Here is a 25881-nt window from a genome sequence, read left to right as displayed (position 1 = left end):
CATTAAGAACAAAAGGTATGTGGGACTCTGGGTAGCAGAATCAATGAGGACAGGTTTCTAGAATCCTTGCCATCAGACTCAGCAGCTGTAAAGTGCAGAAGGAGGAGAATGGGCTTTGGTTTACGTGGCTGTGCAACCTGGGGCAAGTCATGTAACCTCTCTGGTCCTTATTTGAGAAAATGAGGATGCCCTCCTGGGTGCTGGTCAGGAGCCAGTGAGAGGACACAGCCTACGAATGAGGCAGGAGCTAGTCCTAAAGGACAGAATCACGCAGGTGGAAAGGCCTGGCGGTCACATTGATGCCTTAGCTGACAAGGTCAGCTGCCCTACGGCCAGCCCAGCCAAAGTACCACGGATGCCAGTCAGCATTCATCATTCATTGCAGTGACCAGGCACAGGCAATGACCAGTGATTATTGTACAGCCCGTGAGCAGTGTGATGAGGCCGCCCCGGGGACATAAGAAGTTCTCACTGCAACTGGTTAGATCCAGGTGATCCGGCACATGAATTACAGATGATGTGGTTGGGGTACGAAAGGGTTGATAAGCACCATCTCAGGACTTCAATGACTTGGCAATAGCCTGCCCAGGACAGGTAAAACACCATGACCACCACCTGAGCACATCTGTTGCTAAGAGTCTGGAAGACGTCAATCAAGGTCGTCCCGTCTGACGCCTCAGATGTACTCTGCTGAGCTTGTGGTGGTCAACGGTCACTTCTCTAAGGCTGTGCCAGTCTCCCTGCCCCACACCCAGTCCTCTGCAAGAACGACATAATTAATTTTAAAAAAAAGAGAAAGAAATGAAGCTGAAGAAGCAGGAGCCAGATCACAAAGGGCTTTGCACGTGAGGAGGAGGAGCTGGGAGGCATCCTGAAGGCAGTGGGTACCAGGAGAGGGTTCCAGGCACAGAGCAGTTTGGAGGATGGTTTGGAGGAGGTGAGAATAGACATGGAGGTGGGAGGGAGTGATGGAGAGGTGCTGATGGGAAACTCCAACTGGAAGAGGGGGAGCTAGGACTGGTCCCCGCCTGGGTGGGGGAAGGGAGGATGAGGGGTGGTGTCCAGGTTCTTGGCAGGGATAAGTGGACACAGGGCACTCCCCACCCCCCTGCCCCCGCAAATCAGAATCCCTGGGCCTGGAAATCACATGCTGTTGGGGCCACTCTGCCTCCGGAGGCAGCTGACATGGCAAATGTGTCTGGCGTGTTTGTTGACAGAGTTTTTTAGCACCAACTGCTGAGGCATCTGGGATCCGCAGAACGTTTCGAAACAAAGCCGGGCTCTGAATGTAAACACACGCTTGGAGACACCAACAGGCCTCGCCAGACACCCTGGGTTTGGGGGGTGGGGGGGACGAGGCTTCTGCCAGAGCAGCCCCGGAACTTGTCAACCCATCGAAGGTGAGAACCATCCCCAGGTCCCTCCCAGGCAGGTACACCGGCCCACAGGTAAAGAGGAGCTGAGTTCTTTCCTGTTATCTTCTGCTGCTTCTTTATGGCTGGAGAGGGGACTTCCCTGCTGGTCCAGTGGTTAAGAATCCTCCTTACAGTGCAGGGACATGGGTTCGATTCCTCACTGGATAACTAAGACCCCACATGACGTGGAGCTTTGCCCCAACTACTGAGCCTGTGCTGAAGAGCCTGCGCGCTGAACTAGAGTATGTGCGTGCTCAGTCGTGTCTGACTCTTTGTGACCCCATGGACTGTAGTCCGCTAGGCTCCTCTGTCCACGGGATTCTCCAGGCAAGAATGCTGCAGTGGGTTGCCATGCCCTCCTCCAGGGGATCTTCCCAACCCAGGGATCGAACCTGCAGCTCCTGCACTGGCAGGCAGATTCTTTACCCACCGAACCATGGGTGGGCGGGGGAAGCCCAGGAAGTCCATGCACTGCAACCAAAGATCCTGCATGACGCACAAAGATCCATGGGCTGCAGCTGAGACCCGAGACAGTCAAGTATACAAATACTATAAACCAATAGGAGTTGGTTCCTGCCGGGGTCAGGCTTTCAGTCCTGTCTTTCTTTGATTTCTTTTTGGGAATCACACCCCTTATGTGTGGACATGATGTCACACTCTGAGAAAAATGGACGCTCTAATGACACGTGGCGCTCGGGGTGGGGGTTGGGTTGGGGAGTGGCCAGAGGGAGAACTGTCCGGGGATCTGGGGATCTGCAGAGGCTGACCATGTGTGCACACTTCTGCAGAGGTGGACTGCCTTTATCTACACCTTGTATCGTGGGATGCATGACTGTGTCACCAACAGACACACTGGAAGGTCCACAGCAGTGGCCTTTGTGGGCGGTGACTCAGATGCTCATCCGAGGTAGGTAGGATGCTAATTACAGCGCGTTCACACAGTGGAACGATTAAAGCCGGGAGGATGGATGCCCTTTGGCTACCAAGGACACATCTCCAGATGGATTTTGAGTGAAATAAGCCAGACGTGATAACGGGCACACGCAGTACGATTCTGTCCATGTGCTGTTAGAAGTAAGGGGAGGCTTCCATGGTGGCTCAGCGGTAAAGAATCTGCCTGCAATGCAGCAGATGCAGGCTCGATCCCGGGGTCAGGAAGATCCCCTGGAGAGGGAAATGGCAACCCACTCCAGTATTCTTGCCTGGAGAATTCCATGGACAGAGGAGCCTGCCGGGCTACAGTCCATGGGGTCGCAAAGAGTCGGACACGACTGAGTGACTAATGCTTCACACTTCTTCATACGTATATACACACCATGTATCATAGATGTGTTGTGGGCACCATTATGGCTTCCAAGAAGATACCCTACTCTTATCCCATCCCCACAACTGTGAATATGTTACACAGCAGAGAGGGCTTTGCAGATGTTATTAAGCTTCCTATTCAGCTCAGAAAGGAGACAGTCCTAGATTTTCTGGGTGGGCTAACTGCAACCACATGAGCCCTTTGCGACCTCGGGCAGAGGCGGAGAAGGGATACAAAGAGAGCTGGATCATACACTGCTAGCTTGATGGTGGAGGGACCACGTGAAACGAACTCTGCCAACGACCTGAATGAGCCCCAAAGCAGATCTTCCCCTGGAGCCTCCAGCTAAGAGCTGACCTCAGCTTTGTGAGCTGCTAGGCAGAGCATTCAGCTTTGCTCACTGGATTCTAGACCCACAAGATCTGTGAGACCCCAAATGGCTGTTGTCTTAAATCCCTAAGGCTGGTGGTAGTTTGTGATGCCAGCAACAGGAAATTAAAACAGGGTGGTATTAAAGTTTCATGGTTGGGGAGGACAGTTAGGAAAATAATGTCTAAAAAGCCTCTGGAGAGACTTCCCTGGTGTTCCAGTGATTAAGACTCTGTGCTTCTACCACAGGGGCTGTGGGTTCAATTCCTGGTTGGGGAACTAAGATCCCACATGCAGAATGGTGCAGCCAAAAAAGGGAAAAAAAGCGAGTGATAATAGGAAGAAAAAGTTGAGAAACACTGGGTTACAGGGGAAAATTCATTCAGTAGTACGCTTCCCTGGTGGTTCAGATGGTAAAGAACCTGCCCGCGATGCAGGAGACTTCAGTTCTATCCCTGGGTCAGGAAGATCCCCTGGAGGAGGGCATGGCAACCCACGCCAATATTCTTGCCTGGAGAACCCCGTGGACAGAGGAGCCTGGTGGCTACGGTCCTTGGGGTCGCAAAGAGTCAGACACGACTGAGCGGCTAAACACACACACACAGTGCTGTTAGTGTGTGTGCACACCTCCCTGCGTGTGTTACGGCCAGCGTCATCAGTCAACGGCCCCCGCCACCGAGCAGAATCCAGCTCCAGACGGCAGCAATGCCCGGGATGAGGAGCTGCCCGCGGCCCCTGCCTGCCCCCCCATCACTCTTGGACCCTGCCTGGCTCTTTTGTTCTTGAAGCTCCTCGCACCTCTCCCTCCCACCCTCCACTCCCTACAGGGACCACTCTTCCCCAACCCCCAGCCCGTCCATCCCTAAAAAGCCCAGCTCCCTTGGGTTCTTTATCTCCAGCACCTCTTCTGGCTGTGTGACTCTGGACAAATACGTAACCTCTCTGTGCTCAGCTCCCTCATCTGTAAAGCAGGGATAACAACAGTAGCCGCCTCAGAGACTTGGCAATATTCGATCTGTGCCGGCCACAGTGTTTATACGTATTATACTCTTAATTATTGCTCATTAATATCACGATCATTGTCTTGTGCCCACACAGCACTGATTGCCTCGCTCGGGAGCGCTTCGTATGGCTGTGATTCTCTGCTTATGTGTGTGGTTAACTGTGCCTCTGTGGGAGCAGGGCGCCGTGTTGGCGAGGCGCTCCAAGGGCTTAGCACACAGTATGGACTCAACAAATATTTCAGGGAGGACTGAATGGATGGACCATTTCCAAAGGCTGCCCTAGTCACCCTCTGAATCTCCATGAACACAACCCCGGGCACTCACCATATTTTGAGGCTGTTGGACAAGTTTCATGAGAGCAGGATGGTTGTAACCTGGGGAGAGGAAGATACCGTTAGAGACCAGCATCGTATCCGGGGGTCCCCTGCCCCTCACTCCATCGCCTGCTCCCTGCCTTCCCTTCCAACCCTGCAACCCTTTTCACACACAAAGGCCCATTCCTGGGGCCCTGCCTGGGAAAAGCCCTATAACTTCACTCTGTGGAAGGTAGAGGGTGTAGATTGGGGCAGTGGTGTGAGGACCAGGGGAGAGAGAGATTAACACTCTTCCTCAGTCTCTCCACCACCCACCCCATGCCCAGGGGTGCCGGGACCAAGGTTGGGAATTGCTTGTTTCCCAAGGAAGGAACACTCTGGGGGGTTTTCCAACTGACCTGTGGCCAGAGGTCTTTCGGCTCTGACTCTTACCATGCTGCCTGGATGTTGATGACTTTTCTGCCTCAGTAGATAAAGGCAGTGTCAGGGAATCACATTAAGTCACAGATGCAACTTTTCTTACTGGCTTCAGAAAGAAAGATGAGAGCAGAGCTAGCCCCTCCGATCAGGAAATCCTACGCCTGGATTTTTTTTTTTTTTTTTTAACCACACCGAGCAGCAGATGGAATCTTAGTTCTGGACCAGGGACTGAACCTGTGCCCTCTGTGGTGGAAGCGCAGAGTCTTAGCCACTGGACCCTCAGGGAAGTCCCTGCACACCCAAGTCTTTGATATCATGGGCCCCCTCCCTCCCCTGCCCACACTGCAGGGCAGGGGCAGCTGTCTGGAGGCTGCTATTATAGAAGTAAGCTTAGGAGGCAGAGTCATTGGTGCAAACCTTCAGCCTCCTTGGAAACGGCCGGGGGAACCCTGAAACTGCTTGAAACCTGACTCCCTATTGATGGGCCTGAGGTGATATTAAAAGATCTGACATTATAGGATGGTTGTAGGGATTAAATGAGAGAACATGGAAGACATTATGCATGTGGGCTAGGTTGCTTCAGCAGCCTCTTTGCAACCCCATGGACTGTAGCCTGCCAGGCTCCTCTGTCCATGAGATTCTCTAGGCACGAGCACTGGAGTGGGTTGCCATTCCCTTCTCCAGGGGATATTCTCGACCCAGGGATCCAACCCGAGTCTCCTACAGCTCCTGCACAGGCAGGCAGGTTCTTTGCCACTAGGGCCACCTGGGAAGCCCTTGGAAGACACTATGCCAGACAGGAAATTTTCAATAATTATTAGTTTAAAAAAATTATTTCAATAATTACAGATATAGGAATAAAGGTGGCCAGAAAGAGAACTTTCAGAACCTCTGGTCTTTATAAAAAATAATCCTATTTATGTATTTATTTTGGGTTGCTCCGGGTTTCCGTGGCTGTGTAGGCTTTTCTTTAGTTTGGGAGCGCTGGGGCTATTCTCCAGTTGTGACGCATGGGCTTCTCCTTGCGGTGGCTTCCCTCGTTGCGGGGCACAGGCTCCAGAGCTTGGGTTCACAAGCTGGGGCACACGGGCTTAGTTGCTCTAGGGCGTGTGGGATCTTCCTGGGTCAGGGATCGAACCTGTGTCTCCTGTATTGGTAGGTGGATTTTTTACCACTGAGCCCCCGGGGACTTCTAGAACTCCTAGAACTTCTGGTCTTTTAACAACTGCTGCCAGTCTGATCAGCCCAATTCATCTAGCCCCACAGAGAAGCTGGTTGCTGGGGACTTGACCTGAAGGAGCCCTGAGTGGTGCTGGGGAGGATGTAGGGGTTAGCCAGGAAGAGACGGGCCCATGGCTTCAGGATAATGCGAGATTTTACCCTTTCACTCTGGTAGGATGTGGAGAGACAGATTCGTAAATCTCAGACTCCAAGTCGCCATCAGAGGCCAAGGCATCTCTGAATGATGAACTTAGCAGAAACAATGAGTCATCTATCTGCCTGTTGTTGGATCTCATCTTCAAGGGAAATAAATAGGTTTGAGGGACCCAACTTGGCAAAAAAACCTAATGGAGGGGTGGATCTCTGCGGAAAGACCCTAAGTGGGTGAGCGGAGGGGGCTGGAGGCGGGTGGGGAGCTGTGAATGCTCCAGGATTATCCACGAACGGACAGGCTTCACAGATACTCAGCCTACAGACCGGCGGATGCCGTGAGGACTCCATCGGCCAAAGAAACATGGACCAGCCAAGCCACAAACAGCATGTGCCCATCAGCCCTGCCTCCCCCTTCTGCAGTAGGACAGCCTTGCTCTGGATGGCCAGGAGGCGAGCCTGCTGAGAGAGACACTCTCTTGGGCTGGCCGCCCCTCTCCCAGCTGCTCCGTGTGCCTGTATGCTGGGGGGAGGGGGACACTGAGAGTGGCTCCAGCCACCTCCTCCGGCAAATTGCCCCTGATGAATGGAAGCCGCCTTGCCTGAAAGATGACACATCCTTCCCTCTGGCAGCTGATGCGCAATGACCCGACTGGCCCAGGGGAACCAACAGATCAGCCTCTTCACTTTGGTCTGGGATTGACTTTGGGGTGTAATTCACATTCCAGAGCCCCCACCCCCTCCGCCCCATGGAATCAGGCTGTGGCTGGTCTCTGGCTGAGACCTCATCCTTCTTCACCTGCCCTCTGCTCTCTGCTGTTTCTCTCCCTCCCGTTTCCCCCATCTCCGCGCCAACCCTCCACCCGCTCCAGCTCTCCCTTAATGAACCACTGTCACTGAATCCCCACCTCCGACCTTCTTCCAGGAGTCCTAAGACTGCTGATGTTGGACATCACAGCCTACCTGTGCTTCCTCTCCAAGCTCTGCTTATCTACCTACAAAACAGGCATATTCACCCAGACCCATACTTGTCGGGTTTTGGGGGAGGAGTATATGAGAAAAGACATGTAAAGTTATTTTTGTAATATACCCTCTGCAAATGACTTGTTCTTTTTCTCTGCCCTTGAGGGAAGTATCTGGCCACGAACACAAGGATGTGTCTCTTGGAAGGAGTGACTGAAATCCAGATAAGCATGGAGAGAGAAGCTCCATCCAAGGATTTATTTTCCAGCTCTTACCTATAGGGACAGAGGAGATCTGGGAATAAAGATCCAACATCCGGTTGCCGTCCACATCCACCAGGTAATTGCCTCGACTTTCTTCATAATTGCAGAAAAAGTGCACAGCCTCTGCATTCTTGGGGAAAGAAGAGACTGGATCACTGAAATTCCCTAGACCCTCAGTCTTTCAGGACTAAGCTTGAACTGCTGAAGTAAAGGGCCTCCCTGATGGCTCAGACAGTAAAGAATCTGCCTGCAATGCAGGAGTATGCCTGCTAAGACACTTCAGTTGTGTCCGACTCTTTGTGACCCCATGGACTGTAGCCCACCAGGCTCCTCTGTCCATGGGATTCTCCAGGCAAGAATAATGGAGTGGGTTATCACACCCTCCTCCAGGAGATCTTCCTGACCCAGGGATCAAACCCGTGTCTCTTATGTCTCCCTCACTGGCAGGTGGGTTCTTTACCATTAGCGCCACCTGGGAAGCCCCTGCAGTGCAGGAGACCTGGGTGCAAACCATGTCCTGACCATTTAAAGACACATGGATGGTGTCTGTGGTTGTTGACAGTGCAGGATTTTTTGCCCTGCAGGTAATTATCAGTACATAGGTGATTTGCTTTAAAATCGTTTATGATGCTGTGGATTTGTATTTGATGATTTTTTTTTCTGTATGTGTTTTATTTATCCCAACAGAAAAGATTGAAAAATAAATCTGAAGAAAATTCTGGAAAGTTAAGATGTATATGGTAAGTCTTAGGGCCTAAGAAAACTAAAAAATGATAGTGATTATATATTGATAATATAATATATATATTATATAGTGAAAGAAATGCAAATGGTATACTAGAAGATTTTCACATTATGTACCAAAAAAATAGTAGAAAATAAGGTGAGGAACAAAAAAGGACAAGAGAAAGAGAACAAAAAATAAAACCGGGGACTTCCCTGGTGGTTCAGTGGCTGACTCCTTGCTCCCTCTGCAAGGGGCCTGGGCTCAGTCCCTGGTCAGGGAACTAGATCCCACATGTCACTGCCCCAGTGCAGCCAAATAAACAAATGTTATACATTTAAAAAACCAGAAAATAAAACTGAACCTGTAAATACAACTACATCAATAGTAACATTAATTGTGCATGGATTAGGCAAGTCAAAAAAAAAAATCAGAAACTGTCTGACTGGATTAAAAGATTCAGTGATATGTCATCTACATGAGATATATTTTAGATTCTAGAATACAAATTAGGTTGAGAGTAAGAAGATAGGAAAAGATACATGATTCTCATAGTAATCATAAGGAAGCTGGATGTTTTATGCTAATATCAGATGAAACGGTTAAACAAACAAAACGTTCTTAAAGGTAAAGACAGGCATTTTATGATGACAGAAGGGTCCATCCACAAAGAAGCCCACAAACATGTAAGCAGCTGATGTTGTTTAGTTGCTCAGCCACGTCTGGCTCTTTGCGACCCCATGGACTGCAGCCCACCAGGCTCCTCCGCCCATGGGATTCTCCAGGCAAAAGTACTGGAGTGGGTAGCCATGCCCTCCTCCAGGAGTCTTCCTGACCCAGGGATCGAACCCATGTCTCCGGCATTGCAGGCAGATTCTTTACCGCTGAGCCACTTGGGAAACCTAACATACAGCCCCAAATACATGAAGCAAAACCTGCCAGAACTGAAGGGAAACGATAATTCTATAAGACTAGACACTTCAGTCCCTGGCTTTCACTAACGGATAGGACAACCAGGCAGAGGACTAACGAGGAAAGAGATGCGAACAACACTCAAATCAGCAGATCTCACAAACACGTGTGGAACACCCCACCCAACAACAGCAGGATATACGTCCCTCTCAAGCGCATACAGAACATTTTCTGGAATAGACCACATGCCAGGCCATAAAAAAGGGTCAATAAATTTCCAAGGATTGAAATCATTCAAAATAAGTTTTCCAACCCCAGTTGAAGGAGATTAGAAATCTCAGAAGTTTGGGAAGTTCACCACAATGTGCGAATTACACTATATAAATAACCAATGGGGGACACCACTCATTGGTGGTCCAGTGGCTGACGCCATGTTCCCAAGGCAGGGGGCTCAGATTCAATCCCTGGTCAGGGAACTATATCCCACATGCCACAACTAAAGATCCCCCACGCTGCAAAGATCTAAGATCCTGCGTACTGAAACTAAGACCCAGCTTAGCCAAATAAAAAATTAAATAAATATTTTTAAAAAACCCAATGAGTCAAAGAAGAAATAACAGATGAAATTAGGGAAAAAGAACGTTTAGAACAAAAGCATGTTTTATAAAAAGAATCAGCACAGATTAAGTTGTAACCAAGAAGCAAAGGTAGGATGGCTATTTCATCCCCACTCACCTGAATTATATTCAACTGTTTCATTAGCTCCTGCAGAAGAGAAGAAAAAAAGCATCATAGCAAGGACATACACTTGCTTAAAATCTTTCATCTTTTTCCCAGTCTTGGGGCTTTTCCCCCTTCATGTCAGTAACTTAATAGTTAGTCAACAATCTTATACATATTTTTTAAAATCCTTAAGAGAAATAGTTGGTGGGAAATGATTCTTGCCAGTTCAATTACCAGTACAACAGACAGGCTGGAGGGTCGGACACTTCAAAGATAACAATCAAGTAAACTAAAATATTTAACCACAAAAAATGGAGCTAAAGATATTTATCTAACGTCCAGAAAAGCATGGGTTCTTTTTTTACTTAGGGGAAAAAAAAGCTCTAACACACCATTAGGGAAACAGAAATCTGCACCATTTATAATTATAATCTGAACATTCCATGAATCACTTGTACAATTGTACATAGCAGCTGGGAATTATAAACTAGGGGTTTTACTACTACAAGGATTTCATTTCTGAAAAGAAGTCACAGAAAGTAAACTTTAGCAATTAGTGTCATAACATCATATATTTCCATGTAAAAATACAGAATAATATTCATGATAAGAATATGAAATTTATTCCAGCTATTTTACTATTATTAAATTAAAATTCACCCTTCATCAATAGAGATATGCATGAAAAAAGTCTTCTTTTGTTAGCAAAAGACCATGCAAAATAGCTACAATCATTTACATGAGCACAAAGACTTCTAGTTAATTAAATAGTTTCAATGTCAAAAGAAACATCTTTTGACTTTTAAAAAACAAAGACACTGTGTGTGGATAAAACCTGCAAAATATGCAGAGAAAAAATAAATTTGTATGACAAAGGTTTACACTGTTATGTTTTAGATGAAACATTAGAAACAGTATTGGACTCAGGACCCAGAATCAAGGCTAACCAGACCTGCACAGTGTGGTGTATGCAGATTCTGTAGCTTCTCTGGGGAGAAGCCGCAACACCCCTCGCCACATTTGTCTGTGTCTCTAACATCTACTCCAGGGATTCTGAGCTGCCCAAAGTCTCTCGCACACCATGCACTGTCCCCCTGCGGGCTTGTCACCATTCCCCTCACCCAGAACGGAACACACTCCTGCCAGTTGCTCCCTGTGGCCCTTTAAGGTCAAGCTCAGAGAGGCATCTGCCATACATGCCCTGTGCCACATCACACAGTCAGGTTCTTTCACTGTTGGTGGGTTGCTCTGCCCCAGCCCCTGACTCTGGACTCAGAAACAAGCCATGTAACTTGCTTTGGCCAACAGAACAAGGTGGAAGTAATGGTAGGTCAGTGGGGAGCCTGGCTCAAGAGACACAGGGCAAGCACTCCTTTCCATCACCGTGAGAACAAGCCCAGGCTGCCTGGCTGGAATATGAGAGACCCATGAAGCGGAGCCACATTACCACAGCGACCCAAGACTAGCCTAACCTAGATCAGCTGGTGGACAGTCATCCCTCAGGCACACAGATGAGCCCAACACAGCTGCCTACCCAACTGCCAGTTAACCATGGATGCATGAGCAACTTGGCGAGGGTGGGATGACTGGAGAGAAGAGCACTGAAACGTGTGTATCACCATATGTAAGACAGACGAGCAGCGCAAGTTCAATGCATGAAGCAGGGCACTCAAAGCCGGTGCTCTGGGACAACCCAGGGGGATGGGGTGGGGAGGGAGGTGGGAGGGGGGGTTCAGGATGGACAGACACATGTACACCGTGGCTGATTCATGTTGATGTATGGCAAAACATGAGGTTTTGGGACTGTTTGTTATGCAGCACTATTACAGCAATTGATAACTTACTTTGGCCACCTCATGCAAAGAGTTGACTCACTGGAAAAGACTATGATGCTGGGAGGGATTGGGGGCAGGAGGAGAAGGGGACGACAGAGGATGAGATGGCTGGATGGCATCACGGACTCGATGGATGTGAGTCTGAGTGAACTCCGGGAGTTGGTGATGGACAGGGAGGCCTGGCGTGCTGTGATTCATGGGGTCGCAAAGAGTTGGACACGACTGAGCGACTGAACTGGACTGAACCGAACATATCCTCTAAAAAGACTTCTTTGACTTCTTATGGAAGGATGGCCTGGTTTAAAGTTCTGGATCTCTAACGGTGAACTCTCTGAAAGCAGCTAAGGATACAGGGCCCTCAGCATGGCTGTGTTTTTGCCCCATGGGCCCTTTTCGCTCTTTTCTGAAACACACCACTCAAGTGTGCTCAACTCACCCGAGATCTAGGCCCTGGGACTTCCGTCTTCATCAAAGGTCCATCATAGTCAAATTCAACGTCGACTTTGGCCGCAGCCTGACTGATGTGTCTGGAACCTGCAGTAAACAGAGGTGGTGAGAAAACCCTGAGCACAGAGGATACGAGAATCCTGCCCTTACAACGCTGGGAGTGCCCAACAGAGGCAGTGCCAGAGCCTGAGACCCACGCCAGCCTGACGATCCCAGAACTCTGAGTTTGGTCAGACACGGGTTCCACAAGCACCCTGAGGAGTTCAAGAAGTGGGTAAGCCTGCTGCCCGTGATGCTGTAGGCAAGCAGGCATGCTCACATCCCACTGTCGTGAGGCTAAGGTGATGCCGACTTCCTAGTCTTTTTGACTGAGCAATCTCAGTTTTCAGGATCCATCCGGGAAATAACTGGACCAGTGCAAAAAGATGTAGATTAAAAATATTCACCATAGCATTATTTCTAACAACAACAGAGAGGAAACAGCCTAAATATCCAACAAAGGAGGGTCAGTAAATAGAATGTGCCATGTCCCACCATTTTCATGGACAGTAGAATACTGGGAATATTATGTATCCATAATAAGAATTATCCAAATTTTGTAAAAAAAATTAATCTATATCTATATGTATTGTGTGTGCACGCTCAGTCATGTCTGACTCTTTTGGGACACCACGGACTGTAGCCTGCCAGGCTCCTCTGTCCATGGAATTTTCCAGGCAAGAATACTGGAGCGGGTTGCCGTTTCCTTTTCCAGGGGATCTTCCCAACCCAGGGATCAAACCTGTGTCTCCTTCATATGTATATATAGACTCAAATTTGTCAGCCCTGGAACTGCTGGCATTGTGGGCTGGATGGCTCTTTGCTGTGGGAGGTTGCCCTGGGTGCTATCGGATGTTTAGCTGCATCCCTGGCCTCCAGCCACTAGAGGTCAGAGGCATCTCCTCGAGTTGTGCTCCAAGTTGTGTCAATTAAAGATCATCCAGGAGATGGGAATTCCCTGGCAGTCCAGCGGTTAGGACTCTGATGCTTTCCCTGCCCTGGCCAGGGTTCAATCCCTGGCTGGGGAGCTAAGATCCTGAAAGTGGTGTGGCATGCCCACTCCATTGTTCTTGCCTGGAGAATCCCATGGACAGCGGGAGCTACAGTGCCTAGGGTCAGAAAGAGTCGGACATGACTTAGTGACTAAACAATAAGATGTTTCACATAAATCGTGTATGTGATCTTCACCCGTCAGAATGGCTGCCATCAAAAAGTCTACAAACAATAAATGCTGGAGAGGGTGTAAAGGGAACCCTCTTACACTGTTGGTGGGAATGCAAACTAGTACAGCCACTATGGAGAACAGTGAGGAGATTCCTTACAAAACTGGAAATAGAACTGCCTTATGGCCCAGCAATCCCACTGCTGGGCATACACACTGAGGAAACCAGAATTGAAAGAGACACATGTACCCCAGTGTTCATCACAGCACTGTTTATAATAGCCAGGACATGGAAGCAACCTAGATGTCGATCAGCAGATGAATGGATAAGAAAGCTGTGGTACATATACACAATGGAGTATTACTCAGCTATTAAGAAGAATGCATTTGAATCAGTTCTAATGAGGTGGATGAAACTGGAGCCTATTATACAGAGTGAAGTAAGCCAGAAAGAAAAATACCAATACAGTATACTAACGCATATACAAGGAATTTAGAAAGATGGTAACAACGACCCTGTATGCAAGACAGCAAAAGAGACACAGATGTAAAGAACAGACTTTTGGACTACACGAGAGAAGGCGAGGGTGGGATGACTGGAGAGAAGAGCACTGAAACGTGTGTATCACCATATGTAAGACAGACAAGCAGTGCAAGTTCAATGCATGAAGCAGGGCACTCAAAGCCGGTGCTCTAGGACAACCCAGAGGGATGGGGTGGGGAGGGAGGTGGGGGGGTTCAGGATGGACAGACATATGTACACCGTGGCTGATTCATGTTGATGTATGGCAAAAACCACCACAGTATTGTAACGTAATTAGCCTCCAATTAAAATAAATAAATATTTTTTTTTTAAAAAAAGAAAAACAAATCATGTATGTGATCTTATTTCATCTTTACACAACCCTGAGGGATAGTTGCTATTTATTGCACTACACAGGAGGGGAAACAAATACTAAAACACGCTAGTGTCTGTCATACACACACATGCACACACACACACACGACCTGCCAATCTATAAAAAGCCATGATATTAGAAAACATAAATTCTTAATGTTTCATAATTGCTTGGAATATCAAAGAAGGTTTCTGAATTAATTATGCAATGAAGTGGAGCCCTTTGAACACAAAATCCAGTTAAAATCCAATACCACCCTTATTTTCAGGCATGAAGATACCAGCTTTTATTATCTTTTGTTTGATCTTACAACGAAAAAGGAATTCCTAAAGATCTTATTCCAACAGCAGAGTTAAAAATCACGGACCATACTGATGACTTAAAAAAAAAAGCCAACGCATACACACTCAACTGTTTCTCGCTTCCTTGGCCTGAACTCAGCATTACTGGTCAAGACTGATTCCAACCAGACCTGCATTCAACAGGTCTATTTGGATAAATAGGGCTCTTAACCTGCTGATCTTCCTTTGTTTCCAGAGAAGGGGGAAAGTGGGAAATCTATAAGCAGTAAGTCATTCTCTAAGTCACTCTCTCATGAGGACACACAAGTCCTCTCTTCCTTTCTCCAGAAAATGTCTTGACATCACATTGTAGCAATTTCATGGGGGTTGGAAAGCAGGAATACCAGGGGTGGAGGCAGTCGGCAGTGGGACCTGCAGCTGAAAGGACCTTGAGGCGGAGCGTGTAAGGTCCCGCGGAGCTGTGGTTACGAGGATGCCGGGACCATAAGTAAACAGGGCTGGGAGGCGGGGTGGGGTAGGACCTGGGAGACACAGCGGAGATGGATGGGGCATGAGACAGGGATGCCAAGGCCAGGTGTGAGGCAGGTGCACCTGGGTCAGGAACCGCACTGGTTCCTACCGTGTTCCAAGTCTTTCTAGGTGTGGATGGGAGAGGGCAAAAATGCTGGGCAGAAATCCTGAAAATCGGAGTCTGGTGAGTTTTTTTTCTTTTTTTTGCAGATGTGCTATTGGAAAAAGGAAGATGGAGAAGCTCACCTGTATTCAGGAAAACGCTCACCTATTATTTTATTCTTTTTTTAAAGACTTTTTATTTTGATGTGGACCACTTTTGAAGTTTTTATTGAGTTTGCTACAATATCGCTTCTGTTTTATGTTTTGGTGTTTCTGGCCCCTAGGCCTGTGGGGTCTCAGATCGCAGACCAAGGATCGAACCTGAACCCCCTGCACGGGAAGGTGAGGTCATAACCGCTGGAACGCCAGGGAAGCCCCTCACCTATTGTTTTGATTAATCCACAACCTTCTTGTGAGAAGATACTGTCCCCATTTCACAGATGAGGGTCAGAGAGGTTAAGCAAGTTTCCTGAGGTCACGTAGCTAGTGAGTTTGCAAGGCCAGAACTTGAGTCCAGAAAACTTGTGCTTTTCTTACTATATCTCAATTGTGACTTTTTGTAGAGGAAAATAACCAAATGCCAACACAACACTTAATGAAGACATGTAGTGCCATAAACCACAAGAAAAAAGAACAAGATTTGAATGACCAAGAAAGCCTTTTCCAGGACCCCTTCTATCCAGCTGTGTGAGCAGATGTCCATTTATTGAGCACTCACGGTGAACATACTGGACATTATTCTGAGTTATTTCCATGGATTACCTCGCGTAATCCTCACAACCCCATCGGAGGTAAATGTTATTGTGAGTCTTATGTTAATGGAGACACTATGCTCAGAAAGGTCAATTAATTTGCCCAGAATCACAGAGATGGAAAGTGGTAAAGCTGGCAGTCTGTCCACTGGACCTCTCCTTTCCCAGATGCTGTGAGCATCATGGGTGTATAGTCCATCTCATCTAGTGTGGATTTTTGAAATGAAACATTCGCAGCAAAACAACTCACTTCTCCCAAAGGCAAATTACTACCAAAAGGAGGAAGAAGTTTGAATCAACACTGAATGATCCAACATTTTCATTCATGAATAAAATAGCACACCCAGAGGGCAGGGGCGTGCCCTGACAGGCAAGACCAGGCAGGGTGGGTGAATTCAACCCAATCCTCTGGGTCTGATAATGATGCTCACTACCCTCCATGACTGTGCAATCCAGAGAGTCAGTTTTTAACTCCAAACTGTAAAAGCTGCCATCCGATGTTTTTAATGTCCTCTAGATCTTCTTCTGAGAGCAATAAATAAATGCCATTTTCTCGAACAGCAAGGGTTCTCTATGTGAGCCTAGCCAAAATCAAGATTAAGTTCAACTGGAGTTATTTGCTCTGCTTTCGTTTAAAACAAAACACCTGGGACTCCTCTGCTGGTCTGGTGGTTAAGAATCTGCCTTCCAATGTGGGGAATGCAGGTTCAATCCCTGGTCAGGGGAACTAAGATCCCACAAGCCGTGGGGCAACTAAGCCTGTGCTAGGTAGGTAGTCATGAGCTGCAGCTAAGATCTGATGAATCTTCCGTGCTAATGACTCTCCCTTCTACTTGGAACACAACAGACCTGCATCATTGGAGTTTATTTGTTATATAATTAGGGGTAAGCATTAATATGCTTATCTTCTAACGAAATAAAACAAACCCTCAAAACCCACTAATAACTTCTCAAGGCTATCAAGGTTTTAAAAAAAAAAGAGGAAAAATGGAGAAAACTCATAGACCAGAGGAGACAATGAAACTGGATTGGACCCTGGAGCAGAAGGAGGCCCCGAGAAAAAGTTGCCGAAATTCACACCCAAGTCTAGAGTTTGGTTCAGATCAAAGTACTAAGGTCAGTTCCTCAGCAATGACAAATACATCCTGGTGATGTAAGATGATAAGACTGGGGAAAACTGGGTGAATAGCATGTGGGATCTCTTTGTCTTTGCAATTTCTCTGCACATCTAAAATATTTAAAAATAAAGCCTGTGGGAGAGGAGAGAACACTCCTGCTTTTTATCACACTCAAGATAGAAACGCCTGCCGCATTCAACAAGGAGACCAAGGACTCCACTGACAATTTGTCTTCAGAAGGCAGACGGGACACACAATAAGAAGGGGACATCGTGGTGGCAAGCATGGAGCTCTGAGAACTGGGGGCAACGTGGAGGGGCAAGCATCCGAAGCAGGCTACCACAAGCTTCCTCCTCCCAGAGCTGCTGGGAGGCAAGCTGCATGCATGCTCGGTCGCCAAGTCATGCCTGACTCTCTGCAACCCCATGGACTGCAGCCCGCCAGGCTCCGTGGGATTGCCCAGGCAAGAATACTGGAGTGGGTTGCCGTTTCCTTCTCCAGGGGAATCTTTCCCATCCAGGGATCAAACCCACGTCTCCTGCATCGGCAGGCAGGTTCTTTACCACAGAGCCCCCAGAGAGCCCAGGAGGCACATTGAGGGGGTGGATAATAATCCAGTGTTTGGAGCTGGACTGACGTAAGAAAAACTTAAAGTGGTCCATTTTCAAGGACAACTAGCCTAGAGGGACAGCTTGCTGATGTAACAGCCGTTAGGATATTTGCGCAGGAAAATCCAGACAAAGTCGGAGTAATAAATCCAGGTGACTTTCTCAGGAAGATTGTTAACCCCGTAGTACACAACCAATGAGGGACTTGGGTGCCGAGAGGATAAAAACCCCACTGTAACTTGCCCCCCAGACGCCTGATCTTGCAACATCATCATTAAAGCCTTGCTTCTCGCTGTACCTGGTGTCTCCAAGTCCATTCCTTGGGTTTGGGTCGGTGGGCTCTATTTCCCACATCTGACTTGCATTCAAGGGGCTGTGTGACTTGGCTTCTCTGAGCCTCAGTTTTCTCATCTGTAAACTGGGATTCAGCCTTTCCGTCCGTGTGGGACCTATGGAGGGAGGTCTCCTGAGATCATACAGGCAGGGTGCTCATTGGGCTATGCTGCCTGAACTCAGTGAGGCAGAGAAAAACGGAAGCATCTGAGACGGACTGCATATAACAGCAGAGACATTACTGTACTGACAAAGGTCTGTTAGTCAAGGCTATGGTTTTTCCAGTAGTCAGGTATGCATGTGAGAGTTGGACCATAAAGAAAGGTGAGCACCGAAGAACTGATGCTTTTGAACTGTGGTGTTGGAGAAGGCTCTTGAGAGTCCCTTGGACTACAAGGAGATGAAACCAGTCAGTCCTAAAGGAAATCAGTCCTGAATACTCATTGGAAGGACTGATGCTGAAATTCCAATACTTTGGCCACCAAATGCAAGAACTGATTCACTGGAAAAGACCCTCATGCTGGGAAAGACTGAAGGTAGGTGGAGAAGGGGACAACAGAAGATGAGATGGTTGGATGGCATCACCGACTCTATGAGTCTGAGTAAAGTCCCGGAGTTGGTGATGGACAGGGAAGCCTGGTGTGCTGCAGTCCATGGGGTTGTAAAGAGTTGGAGACGACTGAGCGACTGAACTGAACTGAGAGGGGCTGCGGTGACTGCATGAGCTGCTGGCCATTTGGGTGCAGGGTGAGTGGAGGTAAGGGAGAGGGAGGGGCAGGGTGGCCATTCCTTGGATAGGGCCCACTCTCTAGTGTCCTTGAAGCTCTTAGGTGAATTACAAGGGTTTTTGTAGTTTCCTTGTTTCTTGGCAGCAAACCTAGCTCTGTATTTCCCCCAACGGTCCCCGTGGGGATGGTTTGGCCCCTTCTGGCAAGCAGAGCGGCTCCAGGGCAAATCAGCTCCCTGCCCATGGCTGAGCTGTCCTCCCGGGCACAGGAGCACATGCTGGAGGTGGGAGGGGAGGCCAAGGGGACAGTTTCTTGGGGGTGGGTGGGACAGCAGTTCCCTTTGTCCCCAAGCACTCTTCTGGACCCCTAAGTCTCTGGGCTGGATTGCATCTTCCATTAGGACCAGTCCTTGCCAAGATCCCCCAGGGCTTACCCGGCACCAACAGGCGGTAGTTGTGCTGGAAGCTGCAGACCAGCCGCTGGGTGAGCAACATGGAGGCCATGGTCCCCTCCGCTGGGAACAGAGACCCCTGTCACACGCTCTGACCCTGAAAGAAACCAGAAACTCAGAGTCAGGCCAACAGAGGCCATGCCCTTGATGGCCAAGCATCCCACTCCCCACCATTTCCCCACATGGTAGAGAAGGTTCTGCTAATATCAGAGCCTTTGCTTTCATGCAGAAGGTACACTCTATTTTTTATGATTCAAAAAAATTATAATTTTTTTTTTAGCTTTGCTGGGTCTTCCCTGCTGTGCAACTAAAGGGCTTTCTCTAGTGGAGGCCATCGGGGCTATTCTCCAGTTGCGGTGGGCAGGCTTCTCACTGCAGTGGCTTCCCTTGTCGAGGAGCGCAGGCTTGAGGAGCTGTGGCACTTGGACCTAGTTGCTCCCTGGCACGTGGGATCTCCCCAGACAGGGATTGAACCAGTATCCCCTGTATTGGCAGGCAGATTCTTAACCACTGGACCATCAGGGAAGTCCTACACTTTATTTAAAAAAATTTTTTTGACTGCCTGGTTTGCGCAAGCTTAGTTCCCCAACCAGGGATTGAACCCAGGCCATGGCAGTGAACACACAGAATTCTAACCATTGGATTGCCAGGGAGGTCTCCAGAGTATATACACTTTAAATCAAAGCCTGTTCACCTTGTGTTGTTTTTTTTTTTTAATATTTTCTTAGTTTATTTTGCTGCACTGAGTCTTAGTTGCAGCACGCGGGTGAACTCTTAGCTGTGACATGTGGGATCTAGTTCCCTGACCAGGGATCGAACCTGAGGCCCCTGCATTGGGAGCTGGAGTCTCAGCCATTGGAAGGGAAGTTCCCCATGTTGTGTTTTTCTTGACCTTGTATCTAGGTAGGATTATTACACCCACATTCCAGATGGAAAAACAAAGAGAGAGGACAGAGTTGGCTGGAGGACCCTCTGTGGGCAAGCTGGTGAGAGGGCCTCGTCCATCTGGATAAGCAAAGCAGCCTGCGTCCTACATGATGGAAAAACTCAGATGGAGGAAACTCTAGAGCAGGTGTCCTGGTGACCGCTCAGTGGGGGAGGCCAGGAGGCCCCCCGCCCTGTCCACACCCAGAATGTTGGTGGCTGGGTCGCTGGGAACCCTGCAGATCCAGAACAGTCGCCGGGGCCCATTTTGAGGGGTGGACTTCTCCAGCACAACCAACCATCCCGAGTGTGTTCTGGACCAAGAGGGTTCCAGGATGTGGAATTTTCAGGTTTTGCTTTTTTTTTAAATATAATTTTTATTCACAAAATGGCAATCACATGAATATGGGATGCCTTCATTTATCTTATTATGTTTCTGATTCTCACTGTATATGGATTAATTCATTCATTTTTATTGGAGTATAGTAATCTTACAATGCTGCATTGGTTTCTGCTGTGGTGTGGCATGTATGTGATTAGTCGTGTCTGACTCTTTGTGACCCCGTGGACTGTAGCCCACCAGGCTCCCCTGTGCATGGGATTTTCTAGGCAAGAATACTGGAGAGGGTAGCCATTCCCTTCTCCAGGGGATCTTCCCAACCCAGGGATTGAACCTGGGTCTCCTGCACGTCAGATGGATTCTTTACCGTATAAGCCACCAGAATCCTCCAGGATGGAAGTGACTGCTTTTTTTTTTTTTCAGTGTTGTAACAGAAGGCTTTTATGAAAAAAATATATCTTGCATGTGGACAAAGATTAGAAGGGAACACATAGACACACAGTGGAAACCACTATTATCTGGAAGCTTAGAATAGGAGTGATTTTGAAATTTTCCATCTTTTGCTGAAATGTTATTATTTCCCTTTGCCACCAAAAAAAAAAAAAAAGTCAAAAGAGATAGGGTGGGAAATATTAGCAACTCTAGGTGTGGGAAAGAAATGAGACCAGAGGACCCCCAGGGCAGTGCTTCTCAAACTAATTGATCATATCCCTCTCTAAAAACATTGATGCGTTTAATTAATGTGTGAGCTTGCTCAGTCACATCCGACTCTTTGCGACTCCCATGGACTGTAGCCTGCGAGGCTCTTCTGTCCATGGGATTCTCTAGGCAAGAATAGTGGAGTGGGGTGCCATTTCCTCCTCCAAGAAGTGACTGTTTTGAAGGGTATTTGATCCCCCTCAATTTGCTCAACCATCCAGGGAGTAGGGTACCTCCCCATTTCTGATATGAGGAGATAGAAGTTCAGAGAGGTCATGGTATTTGGCCTGATGATAGGATTGCTTGGGGCTGCCTAACCCCAAACCCTTGCTCTTGACAACATGGATTAATTCAGTGACTAGCAAAACACCTAACTATAGAAGCAAGGGGCTTGATGAATACAAATGTTCCTGTTAAGAGAGGAAATCTTGCTGCCTTTCACCTGAGAAAATATTGAGGAAAGCATGGTCTTGGAAAGTGTGACCATAAATTAACTGAGAAACCAGACTCTTTCTGTGATAACTCTATGGGTTTTTTGGTCTATTCCAGAACAGGCAACTCAACGCAACCCTGTTAATTTAGCAGCCTGGTAACTAGGTAGTGCTAGTTGTGACGGCCTGCCTGCCAGTGCAGGAGACGCAGGAGACTAAGGGTCAGTCCTTGAGTTGGCAAGATTCCCTGGAGAAGGGAATGGCAACCCACTCCGGTGTTCTTGCCTGGGAAATCCCATGGAGCCTGGCGGGCTGCAGTCCATGGGGTTGCAGAGAGTCAGACACAACTGATCGACTAACCGCAACAACACAACTAGGCAGAAAGAGCGATTGCTCTCTCTCTTTGAAGACTATTCGTCTCAAATGGGAGCACTAAGGACTCCACACTATTCAATTTCCATTAGATATGTGTTTGACAATGCGAGAATCTCGGAGAACGCGAATATTAACATTTGAAAGCTCTGCAAAAGTGAAAGTCACACCCGTACACTTTCAATTACAAAATGTCACATTGGGAAACATATCTCGGTGACATTTCAGTGGCCCGCAGTTGAAACTGACCTTATAACGAAACCTGATCTCTATCAGAGGTTAGTTCTCAGCACAATATATTTCCAACAATCAGAAGAGCTGATGTCATTCATTCACTTTCTCTGGCCCCCTAATCCAATCAACAAAATTAATCAGGTACCTGTTTCACGAAAGGCACTGCATTATCTAGACACAGGAGAAAGCGAAGATGAATAAAATGCTGCTCTCTTTCTAAAGCTCATAATTTAGTGTCAGAGGAACGAGGGGGAGAAAACAGGAGAATTTAATGTAGTAACTGCTTTACCCATCATGTCAATAAATCCTTAAAATAACCTGGCAGGGTATGTAGATAAAGAAATGCCCAGTTCACTGTCAACAGCTAATTCTGCATAAGACAGAATGGAATCTTTACCTTTGTTGGTATAAACAAGCTGCCAGGGGAACAGAGGAATTAATTCTAAGTGTATGTGTGTGGCGGTGCTGCCTCTTGAAAAGCGGCAAGGTTCCAGAAGCCATAGAAAGAAAGGGGAGGTAATGAATGAAGAAATGAATGCTAAGTTGCTTCAGTCGTGTCCAGCTCTTTGCAACTCTATGAACCATATTGTGCCAGGCTCCTCTGTCCATGGGATTCTTCAGGCAAGAATACTGGAGTGGGTTGCCACGCCCTCCGCCAGGGGATCTTCTTGACCCAGGGGTTGAACCCACATCGCTTATGTCTCCTGCATTGGCAGGTGAGTTCTTTACCACTAGGGCCACCTGCGAAGCTGAGCTAATGCTCAAAGGCATGAAAGGATGTGGAATGTCCATGGACTCAAGCATGATATCTCAGAGCGGTGAAATGGAAGATGCACAGAATTAGGTCACGGGACTTCCCCAGTGGTCCAGTGGCTAAGACTCCATGCTCACAATGCACGGGGCCCAGGTTCTATCCCTGGTCAGGGAACTAGCCCCGGAAGCAGCAACAATAACATCCCACATGCTTCAATAGAGATTAAAGATTCCGCATGCTACAACAGACCCAGCGCAGCCAAGTAAACAAATATTAAAAAAAAAAAAATCTTCTAATTGCCAGATGGAACCCACTAGAGACCCTCCGAAGGAAGGAAGGTGCCAGTTGCTCTTGTCTTATCCAGAAGGAACCTCTTCAGCCAAGTCCCAGAGGGCAAGGAGGGAATAGGTACTCAGGATGTTAATGAGATGCTGGGGTCACTGATGAGCTGGGGGGAGGGACTTGCTAGGATGAGCTGAGTGGAGAACATCAAGTGGGGTGGGAGCTGACGGCAAGGAAGAAGCCAGGGACCAGCTCCTAAACCCCCAGCCTTAGAGTGGGTGGTTTGAGAATTATGGGTCCCTCAAAATGTTACACACAGAATTACCATATGGTCCAGCAATTCCACTTCTAAATATACACCCAAAAGAACTGAAAATAGCAACTTGAAGAAAAACATGAACACACATGTTCACAGTAGCACCATTCACAATCACCAAAAGGTGGAAACAACCCAGCGGGCACCGATGGATGAGCAGATGAGCACCATGTGGTCTGTCTATGCCATGGATTATTATTCACCATGAAAAGGAAAGAAAGAGGCGCTGATACAGCATGTGTGAATCTTAAAGACATCGTAAGTGCAGGAATCCAGACATAAAGGGTCTCCTATTGTAAGATTCTGTTTATGTCTGAAACTTCGAGGATATGTAAATCCAAGGATGTCCCTGGTGGTCCAGTAGTTAAGAACCTGCCTGTCGATGCCGGGGACACGAGTTCCGTCCCCTGTCCGGGAAGATCCTACAGAACAACTGAGGAGCAACTAAGCCCTTGAGCCACAACTATTGAACCCATGCTCCACAACAAGAGAAGTCGCTGAAATGAGAAGCCTCCACCCAGCAACTAGGGAGTAGTCCCCACACTCCGTGACTAGAGAAAAAGCTGGTGCAAAGCAATGAAGACCCTGCTCAGCTAAAAACAAAAATAATAATAAAAAAATAAAATTAGTGAAATTCGTGTTAAAAGGGCAATTTAATAATAGTACTCCCCTCCCCTAACTCTGAAGTCACTGAGTCTCTGCCTGTCCACCACAGCCCTTGTTTGGCTCTGGAATCGAAGACACATCCCACTTCCGGCCTCCGTTTCCTTGTGTGTAAAACGCGGGTGTAGGATCATGTCGTTTCTAAGGCCTCTTCTGACCCTGAGAAGCATCTGGGGCACAGTTTATGGAGAATTCCTTGCAGCGCTGCTCCTGGCCCCCACTCCTGCCCCAGCAGTGGCACTAGCCTCCCCTCCACCGGGCCCCCCCCACCCCCCCCACCCCGCCCCCCCTGCAATCTGCTGCACATCTGGAAAAGGGATGGGGTGGCCCGAGGAATCCAGGGCTGGAGGGGGAGCTTTCTGAGCACCAGCCCACCCTGAGGCTTGGGATCAAGGCAGGGCTGGAGAAATCCTGACTCTGAATGGAAAACAGGCTGCTTGCCAGGCACCCCTGGCCCCTGAAATCCTTGTCTTTTTGGCCCCACCATGCGGCATGTGGGATCTCAGCTCCCTGACCAGGGATTGAACCCACGCCCTGTGAAGTGGAAACACAGAGTCTCAACCTCTGGGCCGCCAGGGAAGTCCCCACTTAATGTACTTCTTGAGATCAACTTGCTTTTTAAACTTTCCTATTTAAAATTACTTTCCTATAGCTGGTGGTGGAGAAGACTCTTGAGAGTCCCTTGGACTGCAAGGAGATCAAACATTCAATCCTAAAGGAAATCAACCATGAATATTCATTGGGAGGACTGATGCTGAAGCTCCAATACTTTGGCCATCTGATGCCAAGAGCCGACTCATTGCAAAAGACCCTGATGCTGGGAAAGATAAAGGGCAGGAGAAGGGGGTGACAGAGGATGGGATGGTTGGATGGTATCACTGACTCAATAGACATGAGTCTGAGCCAACTCCGGGAGATAATGAAGGACCGGGAAGCCTGGCAAGCTGCAGTCCATGGGGTCACACAGAGTCGGACAGAACTGAACGACTGATCAACAACAGCCCCTACTAATCACTGCCCAGCATCCTTCCCTCAAACTTTCATTTGCTGCAAATAAAAGTGATCAGGGAAAGAACGTAATAAAATCAAGGCAGGTTGTGAAATTAAAAGCTGGATGCGGTTGACTGCCCAAGGTTTCCAGCCTCTGCTGGGCCCCATCTTCTGCAGAGGGTCCCATCTTCTTGCTAAGATGGAGACGAGCAGCTCTCAGACAGGTGTTAAAAGCAGGCTAGCATCAGACAGGAACTTTTCTCCTTGCCATGATGAGAACCAAAAGAGAAATTTCAATCAATCAATAAACTAAAGAGAATAGGAACCATCAGAGCACACGGTAGGTGGGGGGTGACCTTTGTTTCAGACACGTGGAGCCCCTGCAAAGAATCTGTTTCTCAGTGTGCGGTTTCAGTCAAAACAAGTTGAAACCCTGGTCTCACCAGATACAGGAGTCCTTGGGTTTCCACCCACCGCTCCCTATCCCGGTTCCTTTAATTAAAATGCTAATTAGTTCCCTCTGCTGCCTCTTATCTTCCTGGTGCATTTGGAGGGTGGGCTGGGCAGAAGCAATGTTTAAATCAATAGGGCGAGAGGAATTCAGGTGAAAGGGCAGAAAAAAAAAAAAGCTTCTGATTTTTTTCTATGAATAAAAAGTCATAGAGAATAAACAGACAGACACAGATGCTGGGAAAGATTGAGGGCAGGAGGAGAAGCTGGTGGGGAGGGGGACAGAGGATGAGTTGTGTGGATGGCATCATTGAGTCAACGGACATGAGTTTGAGCCAACTCTGGGAGACAGTGAA

At 48.0% G+C, this 25881-nt stretch overlaps 1 protein-coding gene across 2 annotated transcripts in view; it reads right to left on the bottom strand.

Annotated features, from left to right (window-relative positions):
* ABAT (4-aminobutyrate aminotransferase) overlaps positions 1–25881 on the bottom strand; it is an 85719-nt gene that overhangs the window by 20774 nt on the left and 39064 nt on the right. For both annotated transcript variants that reach the window (XM_004020759.6, XM_042239901.1), the window contains exons 2-6: positions 19053–19167; positions 12056–12153; positions 9797–9826; positions 7438–7555; positions 4419–4468 (exon numbers count right to left, since the gene is read on the bottom strand). In XM_004020759.6, the coding sequence (XP_004020808.1) occupies positions 4419–4468; positions 7438–7555; positions 9797–9826; positions 12056–12153; positions 19053–19122 (366 nt within the window). In that variant the 5' untranslated portion in view covers positions 19123–19167. The remainder of the gene's footprint in view (positions 1–4418; positions 4469–7437; positions 7556–9796; positions 9827–12055; positions 12154–19052; positions 19168–25881) is intronic.

The sequence above is a fragment of the Ovis aries genome, chromosome 24 (assembly GCF_016772045.2).
Source record: "Ovis aries strain OAR_USU_Benz2616 breed Rambouillet chromosome 24, ARS-UI_Ramb_v3.0, whole genome shotgun sequence".
Classification (NCBI taxonomy): domain Eukaryota; kingdom Metazoa; phylum Chordata; class Mammalia; order Artiodactyla; family Bovidae; genus Ovis; species Ovis aries.
The sequence above is the reverse complement of the archived record's forward strand: the minus strand, read 5'-3'. Positions and strand labels throughout refer to the sequence as shown.